The sequence below is a fragment of the Camelina sativa genome, chromosome 13 (genome assembly GCF_030686135.1).
Source record: "Camelina sativa cultivar CO46 ecotype springtype chromosome 13, ASM3068613v1".
Lineage (NCBI taxonomy): Eukaryota > Viridiplantae > Streptophyta > Magnoliopsida > Brassicales > Brassicaceae > Camelina > Camelina sativa.
This window is the reverse complement of record NC_141892.1, coordinates 15,831,398-15,853,127: the sequence shown is the minus strand read 5'-3', so window position 1 is coordinate 15,853,127 and position 21,730 is coordinate 15,831,398. Positions and strand designations below refer to the sequence as shown.

The 21,730-nt window shown below is 33.6% G+C and overlaps 2 protein-coding genes and 1 long non-coding RNA gene across 4 annotated transcripts; 2 read left to right on the top strand and 1 right to left on the bottom strand.

Moving 5' to 3' along the window:
* The first annotated feature begins 2,137 nt into the window (after positions 1-2,137).
* Positions 2,138-3,347, top strand: LOC147929622 (uncharacterized). Its single transcript, XR_015577330.1, has 2 exons — positions 2,138-2,652; positions 2,747-3,347. It is a non-coding gene; the product is annotated as an uncharacterized LOC147929622 (long non-coding RNA).
* A 4,066-nt stretch (positions 3,348-7,413) lies between these two features.
* LOC104736871 (WAT1-related protein At4g08300) lies at positions 7,414-10,438 on the top strand. The gene is made up of 7 exons (XM_010456950.3): positions 7,414-7,825; positions 7,939-8,001; positions 8,835-8,951; positions 9,073-9,322; positions 9,544-9,702; positions 9,805-9,956; positions 10,053-10,438. The coding sequence occupies exons 1-7, from the start codon at positions 7,491-7,493 to the stop codon at positions 10,240-10,242; spliced, it is 1,266 nt and encodes a 421-aa protein (XP_010455252.2). The 5' UTR covers positions 7,414-7,490; the 3' UTR covers positions 10,243-10,438.
* Positions 10,439-10,918: 480 nt separating this feature from the next.
* On the bottom strand, positions 10,919-14,246 carry LOC104736872 (uncharacterized). 2 transcript variants are annotated; one of them, XM_010456951.3, is made up of 9 exons: positions 13,995-14,246; positions 13,146-13,251; positions 12,729-13,039; positions 12,483-12,588; positions 12,039-12,404; positions 11,877-11,953; positions 11,670-11,794; positions 11,242-11,550; positions 10,919-11,159 (listed from the first exon to the last, which is right to left on the bottom strand). In XM_010456951.3, the coding sequence occupies exons 1-9, from the start codon at positions 14,150-14,152 to the stop codon at positions 11,131-11,133; spliced, it is 1,587 nt and encodes a 528-aa protein (XP_010455253.1). In that variant the 5' UTR covers positions 14,153-14,246; the 3' UTR covers positions 10,919-11,130. The 2 variants fall into 2 exon arrangements, with proteins under 2 accessions (XP_010455253.1, XP_010455254.1); XM_010456952.3 differs by having other exon boundaries at positions 10,919-11,156; positions 13,995-14,224.
* Positions 14,247-21,730: the final 7,484 nt, after the last annotated feature.

Genomic DNA, 21,730 nt, shown 5'->3' with positions numbered 1-21,730 from the left:
ATTGAATCAATACCATTATTGATGACTGATTTGATTGAAAGCTGATCAACTTTGTTTAGGTGCTGTCATTCACTTCGTCACATTATTTAATTTTTCTTTCTTGTTTTTGTTTTTAATTGGGCTAAGAAAGTAGATATTTTATTAAAATGAGAATGGTTTAAATTTATTATCATAGACTCAAGAAGTAGTCGCATGGTAAACAAATGTAATAATATGGAAGCACAATTCAGAGACAACTTTTTCAGTACATACACTCAACATAAATAAATAAACAATAAGCTAATGGAGTTAGACGAAGTGATAACGGTTATAGGGCTATTCTTGGTTGATTTGCTAAAAACCAAAGGCGAAAGAATATTCATATTTTCATAAGTGCCTATTTACGCAACGCAATTAGCACTAGGAACCTTTCATTGAGCCTCAGTGCCCTGGATCACACAATTTTTTTTTTTATTTGTTAATTCTTCTGACTTCCACTCATTTTTTTTAATATAGTTATAAAAGTGAAATGATTAAAAAAAAAATTCCAAAATCGAAACAGTTTTGTGTTTAGGCACGGATGCTTGTTTATCAGGATGTCTCAATGTGGTATGGTAGTGTTTTGTATGAGAGATATATAAAAATTTCGAAACGACCATTATTAGGGAAATTACCCATAATATTACATAAAACATGTTTTATTACTAGAATAAAACTTTTGAACATTTTCTTACCAAAACATTACATAAAAGTTTTCACATTACTTATAAACCAATAAAAATGTGTTTATTTACGATATATGCCATTCCTACTGATTGATATATAAATATATGTAATTCCGTTTTCTGCTTACAAATAAGAAACTCACTAAGGAAGCAGAATCCGAGTAAAGGAAGATTTGACAAAAAAAAAAAAACATCATTCCAAACCCAAGAAATAAAAACAAATATAGGGAGACAATTTAGACATGAAGTTTTCTCCATGTCTAAAGATTAAATTGACAAAAATTTGTCCCAAGCAAAATGACTCAGGTGAAGGTTGGAGAGATGCTTCAAAAAGTATGGCTAAAAAAAAATGGCGAAAACACATGTGAGATGAAAGGAAACAGAGGTAATCAACATTCAAGTAGTGTTGAGGGCACTCAAAGTTCAAAGTTCGCATGATCACTAAATGAAAGCACGATATATTATTCTCATGTTCATTGTTCATGATTTATAGTCACACTGGCCTACATGCCTAAAAGCCAAGTGTTTATTCTTCCTTGAGCTTCAATCTGCAAAAACTGAGTTTGGATTGTCCTCGTACTTGGCTTACCAACCATCTTTGTAATATAACCTTTGAGGTAGGCTTAAGTTAGCAATTTAATATTCTAACTAAACTGTATAGCAAATATTTTTTTGGTGAAGTTCTAACAATTATACTTTTTAATTCGTGTTCTGTTAGTGATAAGAACTAAATGGATGTCTTTTGAAACAATAGTGTGAATCAGATATGAGAATATTAAAATTCGTGTTCGGATACTACTAAGACTTTCCTCAATGGCAGGTTCTAAGGAGTTCTTAGCTTTTTAGTGGAAAAAAAATAAACCAGAAGAAAAGAATAAACGTAAGAGAGCCCCTTATTTAGTAGATCCATTTCTGATATAAGAGACGAAACGTGTCAGCATTCTATTGGTCGAACAAAAAATAGAAAAGGAAAAAAAATTAATTGGATCGAATTTCATTTCTTTCGTTCTCTCTCTCTCTTTCTCTCGCGATTGCGAAAAGACGAAGATTTTACGAATGGAATCGAAGGGTGTATGGTTGAATCGTGAATCGTGATAGATTGAATCGTAAATCGTCTCCAAGAGGATGTATGAGAGGCGATTTAGAATCGTGAATCGTGAATTTGGAGTCCACTCAATCAGAAGAGACTGAATCAATTGGAAGCAGAGGGTAAGTTTCTCAATAAAATTAGTGATTGAATCAATCCTGATTAGTGTTTTATGATTAGGGTTTTTTTATTTTGGATCACAAATTGGTTAATTGATAACTTTATGTTTTTTGTTCTGTCATAGCTTTGATAACCTTGGGTTAAGTAGTAAAGATTGAGACTTTAGCTTATTGTTCTGTTATAGAGATCACTGATGCGTTTAAACGCAATCGATCGGATCATCTAGATATCCCTTCAACATAGGTCGTCGAAAGGATCTCGGAGACCCGCCAAAGCATGGATGTCACTGTCTGTATGGTTTCTTAAAGACTTGGTGTTTTTTGTGATGTTAGCTTACTGTAGTGGCCTTCTCTTTGGTCGTCGTGTTCTGAAAATATTGGAAATGGATGACGAGTATGAGGGCAACTGAATCAGGTTGCTGGTGAGGACAAAGGGATTTTTACAACAACCACACTTCCTCTTATGCTCACGTTCTACGTAATCTCATCTTAATCCTTATAGGGACCGAAGTAGTGGAGAGTTTTTTACAACAACCACACTTCCTCTTACGCTCAGATTTTATAATATCAATGAGTCAATTATAGGGACCGAAGTAGAGGAGAGCACTTCTTAGTGAGGTGGGCAATCCCTCAGCTTCACGATGTTGATGCATTGGGCAAAATGGTTGATCCATCTCTTAATGGACAATACCCTGCAAAGTCATTGTCACACTTTGCTGATATAATTTTCCATTGTGTTCAGGTAAAAGCACATACTGACAATTAGAAACTGGAATGAGATGGTTGTGATTGTGTTTGCTTGACCAAAAAAGTTATTTTCTTTTCTTCTTTTCTAGTCTGAACCAGAATTCAGACCATTGATGTCTGAAGTTGTTCAAGATCTACTAGATATGATCAGATGAGAGCGCCATGGTTCAGGCGAACCTAGTGCAGACTAGTGATTTGTAAAGAAGCATTTGTTATCGGATCATCTCTGTGAATTCGTGGAAACAAGAGATGTTCAGTTTTCAGAAACAACAACAACATAGGGAACTAAACCAGACACAAAAAAAGAGTCAAAGGCCTCAGGAGGAGGCTTAAGCTGATTATACAGCCAAGAAGAGGCTTATTTCATGTGAATTAACTCAAGCAAAAGGATCAATGTGCTTGCTTCCAATCATCGATTATTCAATTGGTGGGGAGTTTCTTTTTGTGAATCTTGAATCATTTGTGTTAGTAATATTTGTTCGTTGAAGACCTCTACTGTAAACTGGTGTGTGTTACTCTGATTCTTTGAACTTGTTTTGCTTAAAAGCTCATAGATCTTACTTTGTATTGTATTCTTTTCAGGACTGAGCTAATAGGGACTGTGTATTTGTAGCTGGAACATATACTTGGTACTTATAAGTAGATGTCTAAGATTTTTATAAAATCTTAAATGTTTACACATTTATACCACTTCTATTCTATTTACAATTTTTAAATTTCAAAAAACAATATTTTCAAAAATAAGAGATCCAAAATTAAAACCTACCATTGGAGGCGAAAATTTTAACTAATAGTTCATGGGTTCTTTTATTCAAAACAATACACAATTAATTCATAAAAAAATCAAACAGTGTTTAACAACCCACTTATAAGAACCCACCGATAATCTTGTCCTAAGAACCAAGTGGGTGTCTTATGGAACAACAATGGATCATATTTGTAGTTGTCTTATGGAACAACAATGATCATATTTGTAGTTGTATTGGATAAGATTTCTAGTGGTCCAGTGGTTGGTGAGAAATGAAAATGTGATAAAACAGTTTATACGGGGGTTGAGTTTTTCTGAAAACAAAAATATCATCTATATAACAATTTTGAATTTAGGCTTAGGCCCACACAGTTACCCTGTTCAATGTTAATCCAGTAGCAAGCGATCTAGCTATCCCAAACAATAGCTTGATGCTGCTAAGAAAGCTGCTTCACTCGCCTTTCAATGGATCTAGGCTTATGCACCTTTCAATGGTGCGGTAGTCTTTTGGAGAGAAGTTCACTTTGTAGCATTTCGATGTGAATACCTTCTTATCATGGGTAATCCCATATGGAAGGCGCATAAATGACTTAATGTGTACATTCATCTTGAACAAAATTCTAGTTTTCCAAATGTATTACCACCGGAAAACATTAAATATTGTCTTTGACCTATGTTGTAGAAAAACAGAAACGAATACATGGAAGAGAAGTATTTTGAAAATAAAAAAAAATATTTTCATAATAGTAAAAAATGGATACAAATTGGAAACGTGTATATATTAAAATAAAATATCAAACGTTAAAACCATATAAAATAAACAATGTTTGAAACCACTCTAAGATATAAATATTAAATAGTTTAACTGATGAAAGATAAAGATTAAATCACTCAGATTCATAAGTTTAGGTTATTAGGAATTGCGTATTATTTTTTTCTGTTTTCAAAATTTTCCATATCCTAATGTTTCAGAAACAAACAAACAAATATCGAAGAGAATTTCTATGCAACCTAGTTTTTGACACATGTATAAGTATATTTTCTCAGAATTAATATACCTTTCAAGATACTCGATGAAAAGAATTCAGATTTTTAGAAATTATGAAACAAACTTTCCATATGGAGATAATTTTAAAGGATCTAAAACCAAATCCTTTGGCAAAATGTACCACACAAATATTATTCTACTAGATTTTAACCCGCGGTATACCACATGTATATAATTTTTGTTATTATTTATATTGTATGCTATATTTGTTTGTTAAATATTGGTTGGTTTGTAAATAGAGGAATAACTAAATTTTCTGAACGTTTGTGTGGCTAAATATTTATATTAATTTTTTATCCCGCAATAACTTCATGACCATTTGTTTGCTATCTTTAGTTTGTTTTGTTTAGTGCTTGAGTATCTATTTTGATTTTTAATTATTATAACAAAAAGTAAGGAATTTAAATACAAAATAAGTCATTTCTATGCTGTGATTAAGTCACATTTTTCCAAATGATTTAATTATTTTACACAATCTTAGTTATATTAACTTGATTTTATATGTCAAATATTCTAATATTAGTAGTGTTGACAAATAATAAAATAAGGATTTAACCCGTGTTAGCACAAATTTAATGATCTTTTATTAATTTCAACATGTACTCTTTATAACTTATCTACTATATAACCATACTATATAGTTTTTTTTTTTTAATTTTACATATTCGTAATATTTTAAAATTTTATTAAGTTTCTATATATTAATTATAATATTTAAATAAATATGAATCGAAGTTCTTCTTACGTTAAGAAACAAAGCTCAAATTGTTGTTTTCTTTGTTTGCAAAGGATTCGAAGATATAATATCTTCAAAACACAATAGAAGGTGTGGTTAAATATATCATAGTTTTTGTTTCCATATTGATTGATGTAATTTTTTAGTTGGAATTGAATATAACATATTTAGAAAACAAAATCTGAAGTAAAACTATTTTTGGAAATTTGTTAAGAATTAACTTTGTAAATAAGTATAAATAAAAGAGTAGAACCCAAAATGTACTTAAAAAATGTATATATAGATGCCATCCAGTTAAATCCTTGCTTACTATATTCACTTAAGCTTAGTGCGAGATTAAGTGGAATTAATTGCGTCACGTTAGAGCACTGAGACAAGACAGCACTTGGTGGTCAGTAAGGAAAAAAACCCAACTTCTAATATGCAAAAATTTTAAATAGGAAACCAACAAAACACAACACCTGAATACATAAATTTAAATGTGCAGGAAAATGCATTATTCATTGCCAGGAGGTCCACTTGAGTCTTGAGCTATCCATTTCTTTCTTTCCTTTGGGTTTTGTTATTACTAAGATTTGTTTTTTTTTTCCCCTTGAAATATGTATATTTGTATGGATATTTTTAAAAATACTCATTTTCTATATACAAAATGACTAAATTCTAAACGTTAAACTCAAATTACTAAACACTACCTCTTTAAAACTATACCCTAAATATAAAATAGAAAACCCAAACCTATAAAAAAAATCTAAAAACTAATTTAACATATTGTAATTGTATAAAAGAAGGTAAAACTGAAAATTACCAAGAAAATGGGTATTTTTGAAAAGAGAAGTCCCAAAAGAACATTTCTAACAAATTATCTATATTTTATCATACCATTCGAATATATTCTGATTCAGAACATATAACTTGATATAAGTATTAGGTCTGGTATTTTATCACTAATGGATAAGGGTATCTTTTAGTTAAAATTAAAGTAAAAAGGGTATAAAGTAATTCTATATATAAAAAAAGAGAGAGAATACTATACTAACGTCAAAATTTTGGATGTATAGTACTTGTATTGTTGTCTGAGTCAGTTTTCTCACATTTGGTCCAGAAATGAACGAGCATGAAACAATAATTTAAAATGTATTTATAGACGTGCATGTTTGATGTTTTTTCTTGTCTTTTAGAATTCTATTGGTTCATTTCGTTGATCCTTTTTGCTCACAACACACAAACATCAAACATGCACGTCTATAAATACAACGAAATGAACCAATATATCTGTCTGTTTAATTAAGTTTAAATATTTTTGCAGATTTTTGTTAATAGTTCTATTTTATCCACATTTTTTAAAATCAATTCATCCTTGAAAAAATATTAAGTGTTCTAATAAAGGGTATAATGAAAATTAATTTTTATAATTGTGTGAAAACTTTTAACAACACATAATAAAATGGAGAAAGGATATGATGTTTCTGATTTTAAGGTTAATTTTAATTTATTTGTCTCCTTAAAGGTATTTATAAACCAGTAAAGGTAAAGCGAAGTTATTTGCCCTCGCTTATGTTCACTGGTTGGGTAATTGTCTAGTTCACGCGGCGAACCAGATTTCTGTTGCCAGGTTACCTAGCATTTGAAACACACTAATGGAAGATGGCCTTAGCCATCGACTGTTTCTAACCTTCTTATAGTTTGATTCATATAAATAAACATGCACATGCAGTTTGAGAGACCCTGAAAATTAAATCAGGTGTTTGTGTTACCTGATTTTCCTAATTAGGGGACAAATTGTTAAGTGATTTGTCTAACCTAATTTACAGTGACTCTAATGAGGGGTAATGAAAAACTTAAAAAGAATTAAAATGAGTAAGATAATAATAGTTTTTGAATACTTTTAATATCTAGATGACATTTTCGGATTTCATAGATAAATAGAGTGATAATATTTAAAATATTGTGTCATCAATTGAAAATAACATACACGATAAACAAACTTTATTTACAATTTTTCATGATTTGTTGTTTTTGAAAAAGTAAATAATATATAATCAATTAATGCACAAACTCTAGAAGTTTATTGGTCCTCCTATTTTGCAAATTTCCGTAGGAACAAAAGAAATTAAAAATTTCCCAATATGTCTTTTTTTTTTCCTTTCTATAATGCCCTTTGTTTTTGTTACTCATATCTTTGCATTATAATATTCGAGAAGATACGTAGACGTATTATTGAACCAACAAAATAGTGGTATTTATCTTTTAAATCTAACTTTTGATGGACTATAAGAAGGATCATTTCCTATTTGGTTTTGTATGCTTAAACAAGTATCTCTTCATCGTTCACGAAACATCTTGTATCTAGAGAGAGATATAACAATATATATATATATATATATATATATATATTATATAGAATACTTACATCTCAAAATCAAGGGCTCAAAAATGAAGGGAGGAGAAAAACAATGTGGGAAAGTGGATAAGTTGAAGCCAATAATAGCAATCATATCACTCCAATTCGGATATGCAGGCATGTACATCATTACCATGGTCTCCTTCAAGCATGGCATGAACCATTGGATCCTTGCTACCTATCGTCACGTCGTCGCCACCATTGTCATTGCTCCTTTTGCCCTCGTTCTCGAGAGGTATGTATGTTTCATGATGTTGTATGCGTTGTTTAGTTTGGTTTTTTATATCTAAAGCCATGGTGTGCTATATATATAAGTGTCTCAATACTAATTTAACGCATACTTTTCAGGAAAATAAGGCCTAAGATGACATGGCCATTGTTCTTTAGGATTCTTGCCCTCGGATTCCTAGAGTAAGCTCCGTATACATAAACCTTATCCCCTTTTCATGTACATGCATAATAGCATATATATGTCAATATGTGTGTGTTAGGTGTGCACACACACATATAGATATATATATGTTTATACATTAACATGTGCACACATAACACATATATACATATACTTATATATATATATATCATATTCAAACGATAAATTTAGATTAACAACATACTATAATTTTATAAATAATTATATAGGATTCTCGGGCCTAATAAAGACGAATGAAAAAAATTGTGAGGTTGATATATTTTCATGATAATATATACGTCATGCCTAACATTTAAAGCACTTTTTGTAAAATATTAGAGACAGTTCAAATTAGTTTCTTAATCAATGAAAATAAAAAATTTAAATAGAAAAACAATAAAACTATAAATACATATTTTACCAATATACCAAATGAAAATTAAAATTTTTGATTTGCATAATACTATAGAGGAGGACCTATTGTCTTTTTTTGTTCATGTAAGATTTTAAAAATCGACAAATAAAACAAAGTTTTTATATAAAAGCCAATTTAATAATTTAAATAAAATAAATAAATTTTCGTAGAAATGAGGTGTAAAACAATATTATTTTGGTCGAATCTATACGAAAAGATTCTAGTGGTGAATTTGATGAGATCATCACTCATTGCCGTCTTCTCATAGTCATTCACTTATTTGCGTTTCCTTTTTATATTTTAAGAGTGATTGTGAAAAACCTAGAATATGATTGGTTGATGCAAAATTGAAGCATATGATTAGATACATAATTAATAAATTGATCAATTCGTAATTGTTGTTGCTTGTCTATTCAGACCACTTTTGGACCAGAACTTGTACTACATAGGAATGAAAGCCACGTCAGCTACGTACAGTTCTGCCTTTGTTAATGCACTTCCTGCCATTACTTTTATAATGGCTGTCATTTTCAGGTAATTTGTTTCTAATTAGATTTAATATTGTTCTCAAATTTTTTAACTAGCAAACGTAAACATAGTTTTCTTTTTACTAATTTACTAATTTACTAATCATGTATTTGTTTAATATAATCAGGATAGAAACTGTAAACTTGAAGAAGGTACGAAGTCTTGCAAAGGTGATTGGAACAGCAATCACTTTAGTAGGAGCGATGGTGATGACGTTGTACAAAGGTCCAGCCATTGAGCTCTTTAAGAGTGCTCATACCTCTTTACATGGTGGCTCCTCCAGCAGCTCATCCGAGACCACTGACCAGAACTGGGTCACCGGAACCCTAGCGGTTATGGGTAGTATCACCAGTTGGGCAGGTTTCTTCATTTTACAAGTAAGCAAAAATTTAGTCTCATATATTTAGATTCTCAATTAGTGTGTTCAAATTAGTCTATGTAACACACCATAAATATTATAATCACTATTTATACATATATATTGGATAATGTAAACTAATTTGTGATATATTGGTTAAAGCTATACATAATTTACATGGCATTTTAACAAAAGATGAATAGTATATATTAAAGTTAATAAAGTGGTTAATTTTTTCAGTCATTCACGTTAAAAAAATATCCTGCGGAATTGTCATTGGTTATGTGGATTTGCGGATTGGGAACAATATTGAACACCATTGCTTCGGTCGTGATGGTGCGTGACTTGAGCGCCTGGAAGATCGGTATGGACTCAGGCACACTTGCCGCGGTTTACTCCGTAAGTTTTCACCGTTTAATACGAAACCATCTGATTTTATAATATATAATCACAAACTAGTAAATATTGATATTAATATGGTAATTGTATGGTTAATATCAGGGAGTGGTTTGTTCTGGTATGGCGTATTACATACAAAGCATTGTGATTAGGGAACGAGGCCCGGTTTTTACTACGTCGTTCAGTCCTATGTGCATGATCATCACTGCCTTCCTTGGCGTGCTAGTTTTGGCTGAAAAGATCCACCTTGGAAGGTAAACTATAGTTATATAGAAACGACACTAGTACAAACGATTAGATTATATATGCAATATATGTAACTAAGTAGTTGTTTGATTTTGTCAATGCAGTATAATAGGGGCGATTTTCATCGTGTTTGGGCTATATAGCGTCGTGTGGGGAAAAGCTAAGGACGAAGTGATTTCGGTTGAGGAGAAAACAGGATTGCAGGAGCTTCCAATCACCAACATCTCCACAAAGACAGAGGGTATTGGTGGTATTCCCATTGCAATAGACAAAGGTGTGGCTAACAATACCTAAACAAAAAGACATTGCTCTCAAATTTTGGAAGGCCAAATTTCCAAGAAGGGAAATTTGTTTATCTTGTTTGTTTTAATGTTGTTTACATTTTCAAGCTGTCTTGTGGTAAGTATTAGATTCAACTATATAAAAAATGTTGTATCTTTTCTGTAATTGTGGAATATCACGGAAATGGAAGAAATCTTAATTTGGTAAATGTATCGTTAGACGCCAAATATGAACTTAGTATTGACAAGATTAATCTTTAAAAGCCTATGAAACGTATAGTGATGATGTTGTTAAAATATTTTTAAAAAAAGTTTGTTGCAAAGTATGGAGAACTAAACGTTCTAGGTTGACATGGCGATTAAGAAGATATTTAAGAAGATTTACAAGTTTTAAGTTCAAGAAAATGATTAGGACTAGAACGGAGTTGGAAAGAATAATCTTGGATCTGAGTGAGAAACGTGTGGATCTCATCGTGACTGCTAAAGATTGGCTAATGTTTAAACTACCGTGTTTATTAATTAGTGTCGAGTCGAGTACTCAACTCTCATATAAGCAAAGTTTTATGGTAATGATTATGTAAATGAAAAACTAGGGAATTTTTAACGTTTAAGCATGTTGAATCATAGTGAAACTTTGTGTGTGGTCATTTTCTTATTTTCACAATTGGTATCGAACTAGGAATAGTACGTGACTTTGAACTAGGAATATCATATTCATTCGAAGTTTTAGCTGAAACCTAATCCAGTGTTATAGTGCATCTCTTAAAATTCATATCCTAATGTCATGACCATGATTAAACACTTCTAAAAGTAGAAAATATCACCACTCTACAACAACACATAGAGAAACTAAGCTACATTGTTCCTGGGACAAAGCTAAGCAAAGCCGACGATTATAAAATTATTCCCTGTCCTCTTCATCACCATCTTCTGCAACAAAACCAAGATAATCATCAGTTTTATAAAAAAAATATATTCTGCTGAAATTTGATGTAACACAAAGGATTCGCACCAGTGTTTGGTTCTCCTTCATTTTGACTTCCCTCTCCGCCTTCTTCATTACCTCCCTCGTCCTCTTCTTCTTCTTCTCCTACTACTTCCTCATCTTCTTCTTCTCCTACCACTTCTTCATCTTCTTCCTCATCCTCTTCATTATCAGAATCTTCTGATTCATCGCTCTCGCTTTCTTCTGCTTTTATTGGCTTCGGAGGCGGCAAAAAACTTATTGTGGATCTTCTCCTTGAACTCGACACAATGTTGCTCGTATCAATACCTTCAAGCTCCTTTGTTCTTTCTTTTCTTTTCTTGACTTCCTTGATCTCTGTCACCAGGTCAAAACATATACATTGTTAATAATTTATATGGTTTCACCCTAGAATAACTCGAATGTGTCTTACACTTTCCTAATGGTAGAAGAAACTTCGTAAGTGTGAACATTACCTTTTTCTGAAGGATTTGCAGACAATCCTTCTTTGGCGAGTATCTCCTTTAGTTCTTTTACCAGAGTATCCTCGCGTTTCTCCTCGGGCGCCTGCTTGGCTTTCCTGTAAACCGATGGAGAAATACTGGCAAGAAAGATATAAAATCAAAAATCCTGGAGTATGAACCAACACATATTTTTAAAATCTACCGGGTTTGATTAAAAACCTCATTCCACAAGATTTGATGATCGATTTAAGATGCTCAACACGCCTGCCGTAGCCAGCCGTTGGAGTTTCCTGTTTCTGTAGACAAACAGAAACCAAACGATGTATATTGTGCACTGTTTTTACAGGAATCGAGATAGGAGCTACAACAAAGCTGCTATACCTTCACAGATTTTTCTGAAGATGATGCCTTTTCTCCTGCATCACTGTCGCTCTGTGAATCTGTTTGTTTTGTCTTCTTCACAGATGAAACTTTCTCCTTTTCACGTTTCCTCTTTCCGGTTCCCTCTGACTTTGATGACTTTCTTTTCTCACCCGTCTTCTTTTTCACAGCTACTTCCATGTCCTCCTCCTCGTCTTCACCATCTGAATCAGACATTTCTTCACTGTCTGAATTTTTAGCTGGTGTGCTCTTGACATTCCTTGTTACAGTTGTCTTCGGAGCCATTTCCTTAGTCATACGTTTTGTAGTTTTCTTCGGAGCCGTAGCCTTACTTATAGGTTTTGTAGTTTCAAGAGCTTGTAGTACCTAATTAGCCAAGAAAAGCTATAAGAAGAATGTGTCTCTCAGTTATAACAAGAAACATAGTAAATTACAGTTACTTACTTCATCTAATTCTTCATTAATGAATTTCTTGTAGGGGTCAAGAGAATACTTTTCTAACTTAAGATCTTGCTCCAAAAGTCGACGAAGTAAACCCATTGTAATTTTCCTGAAACAAAGCAAGCGATTATAAACAAAGATAAAGTTCCTTTCCCAAAATTATTGACGACAGCAAACTGACATATAGAAAAATGTTTCCTAACGGTTAAAATATGGCATCTGAGAAAGGATAAGACATAATCGACTTACTCAGAATTAGCGTTAATATAAGAAGACCTTTTACGAAGGGCTTTCTTTATGTCACTCTGGAGGACCTCTTTGCTCTCCTCATCTTTTGTTTGCTCAGCTACAGATTTGGACGTGTTCTCCTCTGTCAGAAGTCCCATCACAGGAGAATCTTCGGTTTTGTCATCATCACCAGTCATATCTGCCTTGACATCTTTTTTCACCTTGTGCTCTTCCGATAACTTTGCTGCCTCTTTCACTGGAGTTACATCATCTTTCTTCTCAGTTTCTTGAGAATTTTCTGAAGTTTCATCATTCTCAGCACCTTCTAAGCACTGTTATCACCAAGAAAACATATTGAGGCATAATTAGTCAGCTGCAAGTAGTAACATATTTTCTCTATTTCATGCAAAACTTGGCATTAACTATGGCAAAGGATACCTGAACCAAATGTTGTTTAACAAAGCTCTTATGCACATCCAAAGCATGTTTGTCCAATTTCAGATCCTCCTCCAGCAACCTCCGAACACTCTCACAGGTGAGGCTGCTGCAAAACCAAATTCCAGATAATTGTGCTTCAGAAAACCTTTCTCGGATACTTTTGACAATTATCAGAAACCCTTTAAACCATAAACTGGAGATATCATCAATCTTCAGCCATTCCTTTGAATGAAAATCTTCGTCTCATATACTTAAACGAAATGAAACCATTACAGCCCTCATTTTCCACGAAATCAAACTCTAAATCATAACCAAGCTCTGACACAAAGCTATCCTACCAAGGACAGTGATTGCTACTCGAACATCTCAATGCACAAACCTAAAATTCTCATTTCTTCGTTTCAATATAGCTTTCACCAAAACTATGCTTTGGAACCATACCATAAGGCTTCAGTTTCTCCACGAAATCTAACTCTACAACATCACCAAACCAATCTTATACAAACCTAGCCTACCATAGACACTGAACGCTACTACAACAACTCAATCCACAGACCTAGATTCTCATTATTGTTCGTTAAAACCAAATTTCACCAAATATAACAAACATCACTGACCCCAAAACCCTAGTTTCTCCCCAAAATCCAACTCTAAATCATCACCAAACCAAATCTTACAAAAACCTAGACTACCCCCACATACACTGAATGCTACCTCGAACAACTCAATTCACACAGACCTAGATCCTCATTTTCCTTCGTTTCACCAAATCCAAACGAAAAAAACAACACTGATAATTTTCGTGAAATCGAAGCGAAGAGAGAGATGCCTTAAGAAACGATTTCTTACTCTGCTTTATCTCTGAGGTAGGTTACTCGGGACTGCATAGCCGCGAGAATCTGGGACTCGATAGCTGCTTTTGTTGTTGTTGCCTCAACATCCTTCGAATCAACCTTGTCACCGGCGATCTCCATGGCCGTGTTCGTCGTTGAGTCGCCGCCAGACATTTCTCTAAGTAGACAAAGGAAGTTGAGTAGAAGAAGCAGATTTTATTACCTCTTTAGTGTGAATCGAACACCATTAATGATATTAGTTAAAATCGTGATTGCGTGAGGTCAAGGGGCATATCTGTAAATTATTATTATTTTTTTTTTTTTGACGACATTTTATTTCTTTTAATTCAAATAATGTAAAATTTATTTAGAGAAAACAAAAATGTGTAAAATGAAAGTGGTCAAAGCACTCTCAGATCAACAACTAACTAAGTACCCACCCCCGTTATATACGGAATAAATTGATTCAAACAATCATACATAATTTATGAAAATAAATTTATATATGAATACATATATTTAAAAGAGTAATATTTGTATTATCATTAGTTTTAACATATTAAATATTGTAATAGACGAATTATAAGAAAGCGCTAGGCGGTATCTGGGCGGTGATCCAGCGCCTAGAACGCTTAGTCGGGGTTTAGATAGTTTTTAGGCGGTTTAAGCGTTAACAACATAAAACATTATATATATATAATTATATCAAAATATGTGTTATAAAAATAAAAAAATATATAAATTATAAACAAAAGTAACAAAATATATTTATTTAAGTTATATTAACAACCTATTAATGTTTATAATTACATACATAGATATAAAATATAATAATTTAAATATATGTAATTTAAAAATCAAAAATAAATATTAAAATAAAATTGATGTAATTTTAAGCGGTTTAGGCGGTTATCTAGGCGTCTGCTGAGCGCCTAGCGCCTAGACGGCGGCCTAGACCGCTTTCTTGAACACTGATTATAAAATTTTTTTTACTCCGACTCTTATAAATTTATTTTATAATTATTTAAAAAACAATCAACCAATAGTATAGAAAAATAATATCTTACACGTAATAAAATTACAAAAATATTACATTTATTTTCTTATTATTTGTTTAAATATATAATGGCATGTTACTATAAATAATATTACCAAATGAAGGTGAATTATTAAAGAGTGTTTTGAGTTAGGTGATTTTTGGTATTCTTACTAATTAATTTAGACATAAATTAGATATTAGATTTTATAATACTAATTTTGAAATGTTTATAAAAGTAAATGTTAATAAAAGAGGTGCATGTTGTTATATTTGGAAAATAACAAATAGTTTTAATTTATTTTATGAATTTCGAATAAAATATATAATGATATGAATGTAATTAGTATTAACGTTAACTAATGAGGGTTATTTGCTAAATAAAATGTCTCGAGCTCTCTGACGATAACACATCAACATTTTTTTAAAAATGCTTCTTTATTAATATATAGGGATATCATCGAGTACCAAACCAAACTCTTAGACCATTTCCGAGTCGTGTCAGTACATTACCAAAATCCGTTCCAAACTTTCAAAAACAAAGACACTTTCCAATTTCCAAGCAATCTTCTCTCTTAGTAAGTCCAAATGTTGAATAGTGAAGAACATGTGTAAAACGATTACAAGAAGAAATCAGCTGGAGAGACTTGATTCAAATTTTTAAATAGAATCAAAAAGTACTTACATAAAGCAATTTGCCATGACAAGATTTAAATTTCAAAAGAACTAAAGAAGTTGTGGCAAATGATATGTCCACTGAGAGCACGCACTATCACATCAATGATCAAGTCTCGCTCCCTACGAATGTAAGGATTTGATAAATGGATCAGCCTGGCTCATTGATGAGAAAAAAAACTAAAGAAGTTTAACAAGACAAGAAATAAGTTAACACTTGAGACTTGTTCAGACATTTTTGTCTATCTCTAGCAGATAACACACTTATTAATACATCTTTACAACTTGCATTGAGACTAAAATTCTGGAAACAATTAAAAATACACAAAAGTTAACAAGTAATACTCAAATGCACAATTGATCAAATGATATAATGGATAGAACTTACCTCTTTGAAGATTATTTTGCAACTCAATTCCAGCAAGCATCTGCTGAGTGGTAACCACTCCTTTCTCATTCAATTGAATCCCACTCTTTAACCATTGCTCACTGCACATTACAACCTCAATCATATAATGAGTTATGCAAGTCTAGGATACGATTTTGATGTTCATATATTTCACCCTGTTTTACCTTAGTATATTAACATCTTTTGCATGATTTACTATCCATTTTGGCCATTATTGAGTAGCTTTAGCACTGTTTATGCATTAGAGTAGATTTGCATTGGATTTGCATAGTTTCTTGCACAAACATGTGATTTGGGATCCTAAAGAACATGGAAAGAATGCTGAAGAGGATTGGAGCTATCAAGTGAAGAAAACAAGGGAGCTAGAGCTGAAGATCAAGTTCCGGGAGACTACTCGACCGCCCACTCGACCAGACACTCGACCGTGTGCGGAGAAGGACTCGACCAAATGGAAGAAGCAGAAGAGAGGTCACTCGACCAAGCACTCGACCGAGCACATGGTCGAGTTGACCGAGCCGCCTCCATATTTTGTTTGCTAGCAGATTTAGGGCTTCCCCACCTTTCTATAGAAGTCCCTTGTACCTCATGGCCGTTCACAAGTGAGAGAGTCAGGAATAATATCTAGTAGCCACAAAAACCTAGTATTTACCCTTTTGGGTTTATCTACTTTTTGCTTAGATCATTAACCACTTTTGTACCAAAACCAAGAATCTTTTGATACTTGTTGGTTCCATAACTTTCTAAGTATTAAGAATTTGAGTTTGATTTCTTCTTCAATATTGTAGATCTCTATCTCATCTTTCTAATCATGCAAGTTTCATTGATTTATGGGTTTATGATTTTGTTCATCATGTTTTGTGATTGTGAATAGTGGCTTAGGATCTTAAGGATGGATTAGGCTGGGTAAAGGTTATGGGTGTTTAGATTGATCAAGCTTGTTTGTTATATATCTCTTCTGGATTAGATATGCTCTATGCTATCCTTATACTGAGAGGGTGAGTATAGATCTCAGGCTTCTTAACATCACACCAATGTTTAAGTTGCTAGATAAGGCTAATGCTGGAGATTATCATGAAGCATGCTAAGAGATTAGATGTTTTGTTTGATTTTTGACAATAATGATCTGGGTTTTAATGCCTGCTTTTATATGTAATAGCTAGGGAGAGCTAGGTCTAAGAGTATCTAAGCTTGATTGTTATTGCCATGAGAATGGATTAACAAGTCTTGGAAGATCATTGTCTAGAGATAGCTCATTGTTGATTGAGGTTTGTTGGTCAATCTAGATAACCATAGCTTAAGCCCAACCCATGAATCCATCCTTAGGACCTTTCTTTGTTTATTGACTTCCTGTTTTAATCCTGTTAATTGTTTGCTGTTTGATTCACTTTTGCTTGCTCTGTTTTCATTGTTGTCCTGTCTCTGTTTTACATCCGCATTCCCACTCGACCTACCACTCGATCGAGCATCCGATCGAGTGTCTGTTCGAGCTCCATCCAGAGTTTCTTGTTTTAGTATCTTTACATTCTGCATTTCATCATTATCATTAGATTGCTAGATAAAAACATTCATCACATTTGGCTTGACTTAGATAAGTATTCACATCATGATTGTTTGCATCACACTCATTATGGATTGACATCCCTTATGCTACAACTACATAAGGGTAATTGAAACACCTTGCATCCACCTGTTCATCCATCATCTCTACCATCATTCATCAACACCCATACAAAACACCATGTTTCAATTTGGCGTCATTGCCATTTGAGTGTTTGTTTGTGACATTTAGGATTTATACAAGTCTAAGATTAAGTTATATTGTTCCTTTGATCACTACTGATTAAGATTCTTCATCTGCTTGTTTGTTTTGAGTCTCAGGTACTAACTCGACCAACCACTCGACCGTCTGCACGATAGAGTACCTGATCGAGTCACAACCCGGATTCAAAAGGAATACTCGTCTCAGTTAGTTCAACCTTCAACTCGCTCGATTGAGTGTCTGCTCGATTCAGTAATCATGTTTCCAAGCTGTATGTTCCATTATGTACCCACGCAACAGCAACCAGGATTCCAGGCTCAATTGTATCCCCCTCCAAGATTCCAGACCTCACATGCCCAAAAACCTGACTTAGGAGTTATAATGTAGCAACTTTTGTTTAGACAAGTAAATGGGCAGATTGAGGACGCAAAGCGGTTTCTTGAGCTGAACCAAACGTTGAATTATTATTCTAATGACCTGAATAACAAGTTTGAGAGTCTGAACTCTAAGGAACCACACGATCAAAACCCAAGGGAGTTTTTCCTAAAGCTATTCATCTCTATGAGGAAGCTGTCACTGAGGGCAGTGAGGTTCAAGCTGGGGAGGATTCGTCACTAATTGAAGCTCCGAGTAAAGGTTTTACATAGCAGACTGAAGCCGGCAAAGCACTCGACCAGGTGCTCGACCACACACACGATCGAGTACCTGATCGAGTCATTGCTACAGAAGCTGTTAAGCCTGTTAGATACATTCCTCCTGCTTACAAACCACCTCTACCATTTCCAGGGCATTTCAAGGAACAAAGGCTCAATGAACTCAGGGAAATAATTGAAAAGAATGAATTGATGGCTTTGAAAGAAGTGTCATTGAGAAGAAAGAAGAAGAGAAGGGACCTGTTGTGGAACATTATGCTCCATATCCTCTCTACAAAGGCATGCTGCTTGAAATATCCACGAAAAAGGCTCAGAATCAGGACAAGAGGGATCTTGAGAAGATTGGGGAAGCTGTTATCCCAACAAAACTAGAAGACCCAGGTCCATTCAACTTACCATGCTCACTGAATTATATGCACTTCAACAAGTGTATATGTGACCTTGGAGCCTTTGTGAGTGTTATGCCCTTCTCAATAGCACAAAAGCTGGGTTATGAAGAGTTCAAGCCAAGCAACCTCTACATTAGTCTTGTTGATGGCTCTAGAAGAGATGTGATTGGTAAACTGGAAAGCTTTCCAGTGAAGATAGGTAAAGCAAGGATACCAACTGACTTCATCATCCTTGATATGGAACAAGAGCTTGATGATCCAATTATCCTTGGAAGGCCATTCTTGGCCATAGCTGGAGCCGTGATAGATGTTAGAAAAGGTATAATCAGCCTGGAAATTGCTAATGGGTTGACTATGAGGTTTGACATCATGAATGCAACAAACCAACCCACCATTGGAGGCCAGCCTTTTGTCATAAAGGATATAGCTGATGCTGAACCAGTAAAGGAAGATGAGGATTCTAAGATCAAGGTTCCAAACAATGAAGAAGCTGTTCAAGGACTTAAGGATACAGTTCAAGAGTTGACTGGTCTAGTGAAGGATCTGCAAGTTCAGTCCAATAAGAGGTCTTTGAAGAAAGCAAGACCAAGACTCAAGCTTAAAAATAAACAAAGTTCAAGTATTAAGGGTGTAGTGATCAAGGATCAGCACCATTGTGATCAATTTGAACCAGGGGGGACTTCATCACCTCCTTGGACTCCAAACCAAGCCTGAAAAGGCATCAAAAGTCAAGCTTAGTGACTTTAAACAAGCTAACTAGGGAGGAAGTCCCTAAGGTATTTCTGTCTATATGGTTTAGGATTTTTGGTATTTTGATTGTTTTTTTTGTGTTCTCATGGTCAGGGAAGCAAGAGAGTCTAAGCAGAAGAACAAAAGATTTCTCAGCAACCAACTCGACCACCCTACTCGACTGAGTACCAGTCGATGGCCATAGTCGAGTTGCCTCCTTCCCCACCTCCAAATCAAGCTCCAAGCTCCAGCTACACATTTGAAAGCATGAATGAGGATGTGGACAGCTTCTTCCACAATCCCTAAGGTACCAACATCAACTTTACTTTGTAAATACCATTGCATCACTATTTTTATTTTGAGTCTTGAATCCTCTTACAAAATTTTATTACACAAGGGACTGTGTAATTTAAGTTTGGGGGAGGGTTTGAGATAGCATTTGACATTGTTTTCTGTTTTCTTATTTCAAATTTTGAGCATAATCATATTAGAACTTGCATTTCATCTATGACATAGAAAAACCAAAAAAAATTAAATTTTTTTCACATAAATCTTTAAAAAAGAAGAGTGTTCATGTAGTTTGCATTGCATATTAGGATTTTGTTTAGCATGTTTCACATAGGACTGTTTAATATTTGCATTAGGGATCTATGATGAGTTTAACCTTGTTAGCTTGCTTAAATTCACTAAACTAGGATCAATGCCCAAGTTAATAGTACTTTGATGCTAGTTGAGTAGCTAGAAGCATAAGGTTGAACCAAACCTTGAATTTCTGCATTGCATTTGGTCTAAATTGAAGCATGTTATGATTTGATACCATTTCCTACTTATAAGAACCCAATATTGACTTTTAATTATCAAATTGTGCATTGCTTTAAACTCATGGATACCATATACATATTTGGATCATCTTTCTCCTTTTTACCACTCTTGTTGATCCAAGTAGCTGATTTAATCATTAAGATTTGTTTCCAATACCCTTAACCAAATCTTCTTTCAAGCCATGTTTATTCTTGTGTGAGTAAGGCCTTTTTGGGATTGAGCTTGGTAGAAAGTGTTAGGCTTGAACTGACAAGAGTAAAGCCTTGTGTAGTTCTAGTTTGCAATTTTCTGGTTTAAATTCTGGGTTTGGGACTTGGTTGGTTTGAAAAAGAAAAGAAAAGAGGGAAAAGAGAAAGAAAAGGGTAGAGTCTTTAGGAGATGAATGTGCTTAAGTAAATATAAGCTCTAGTAAAAGAATGGGAAGTATGAAATTGTTAAGGATGGTTCTGATCAAAGAAAGAAGAAAGAAAAGAAGAGTCTAGCAAAAAGCTTGTATGTCTTAAGAAATGAAAAGAAAAGGAAACCATAGCAAATAAGAAAGAAACCCCATTCCACTAGATGATTCAAATAAGAAACCTCTCCTAAGGCTGAAATACAAAAGAGAAAAAGGACAAAAGAGAAGAGATGAAGTTAAAGGGTAGGACTAGGACATTTTGGGATTAGAATGATAGGATAAACACTTTGGGTACCTTTGGGTAGACAAGGTTTTGTTCTTGTATGTGTCTAAGTGTTCTTACCTTTAGCCTTCTTCTAAAGCTCAATCCATTTTTATGAGAGAATCTTTATATTGATAAGCCTCACTCTAAAGAAAGATCAACATTGTCTCTAAAACCTTTATTACCAAGCCAAATGAGTTTAAAGCATTGCATAAGTTGATTCATGTTATTGTTTAATGAATGTTAAAGGAAATGGTTGATTGGAATGCATGTGGATATCCAAGGCTTAAATCAGTAAAGGTTGAGATAGAGTTGTCTAAAATCATTAAGTACAACTCATTCAACTTGCATCATAGTACTAGTAACTTGGACATTGATTCTAGCTAGTTTATTAGCAAGCTTTAGGAGCTGAGATCCCACTTTCAAACCTCATTCTCTTACTTATGTCTTCTTTATTTGCTTGAGGGCAAGCAAAGACTAAGTTTGGGGGTGTTGATGTTCATATATTTCATCCTGTTTTACCTTAGTATATTCACATCTTTTGCATGATTTACTATCCATTTTGGCCATTATTGAGTAGCTTTAGGACTGTTTATGCATTAGAGTAGATTTGCATTGGATTTG

What these genes read in the sequence shown, in the direction of transcription:
- LOC104736871 (XM_010456950.3), top strand. Translation starts at nt 7,491, where the DNA reads ATGCTTAAACAAGTATCTCTTCATCGTTCACGAAACATCTTGTATCTA. An exon ending in CACTTGCCGCGGTTTACTCC is followed by an intron (nt 9,703 to 9,804) that starts GTAAGTTTTCAC and finishes GGTTAATATCAG; the next exon opens with GGAGTGGTTTGTTCTGGTAT. An exon ending in GAAAAGATCCACCTTGGAAG is followed by an intron (nt 9,957 to 10,052) that starts GTAAACTATAGT and finishes TTGTCAATGCAG; the next exon opens with TATAATAGGGGCGATTTTCA.
- LOC104736872 (XM_010456951.3), bottom strand. Translation starts at nt 14,152, where the DNA reads ATGTCTGGCGGCGACTCAACGACGAACACGGCCATGGAGATCGCCGGT. An exon ending in TTAAACAACATTTGGTTCAG is followed by an intron (nt 13,040 to 13,145) that starts GTATCCTTTGCC and finishes TGGTGATAACAG; the next exon opens with TGCTTAGAAGGTGCTGAGAA. An exon ending in ATCAAATCTTGTGGAATGAG is followed by an intron (nt 11,795 to 11,876) that starts GTTTTTAATCAA and finishes CTTTCTTGCCAG; the next exon opens with TATTTCTCCATCGGTTTACA.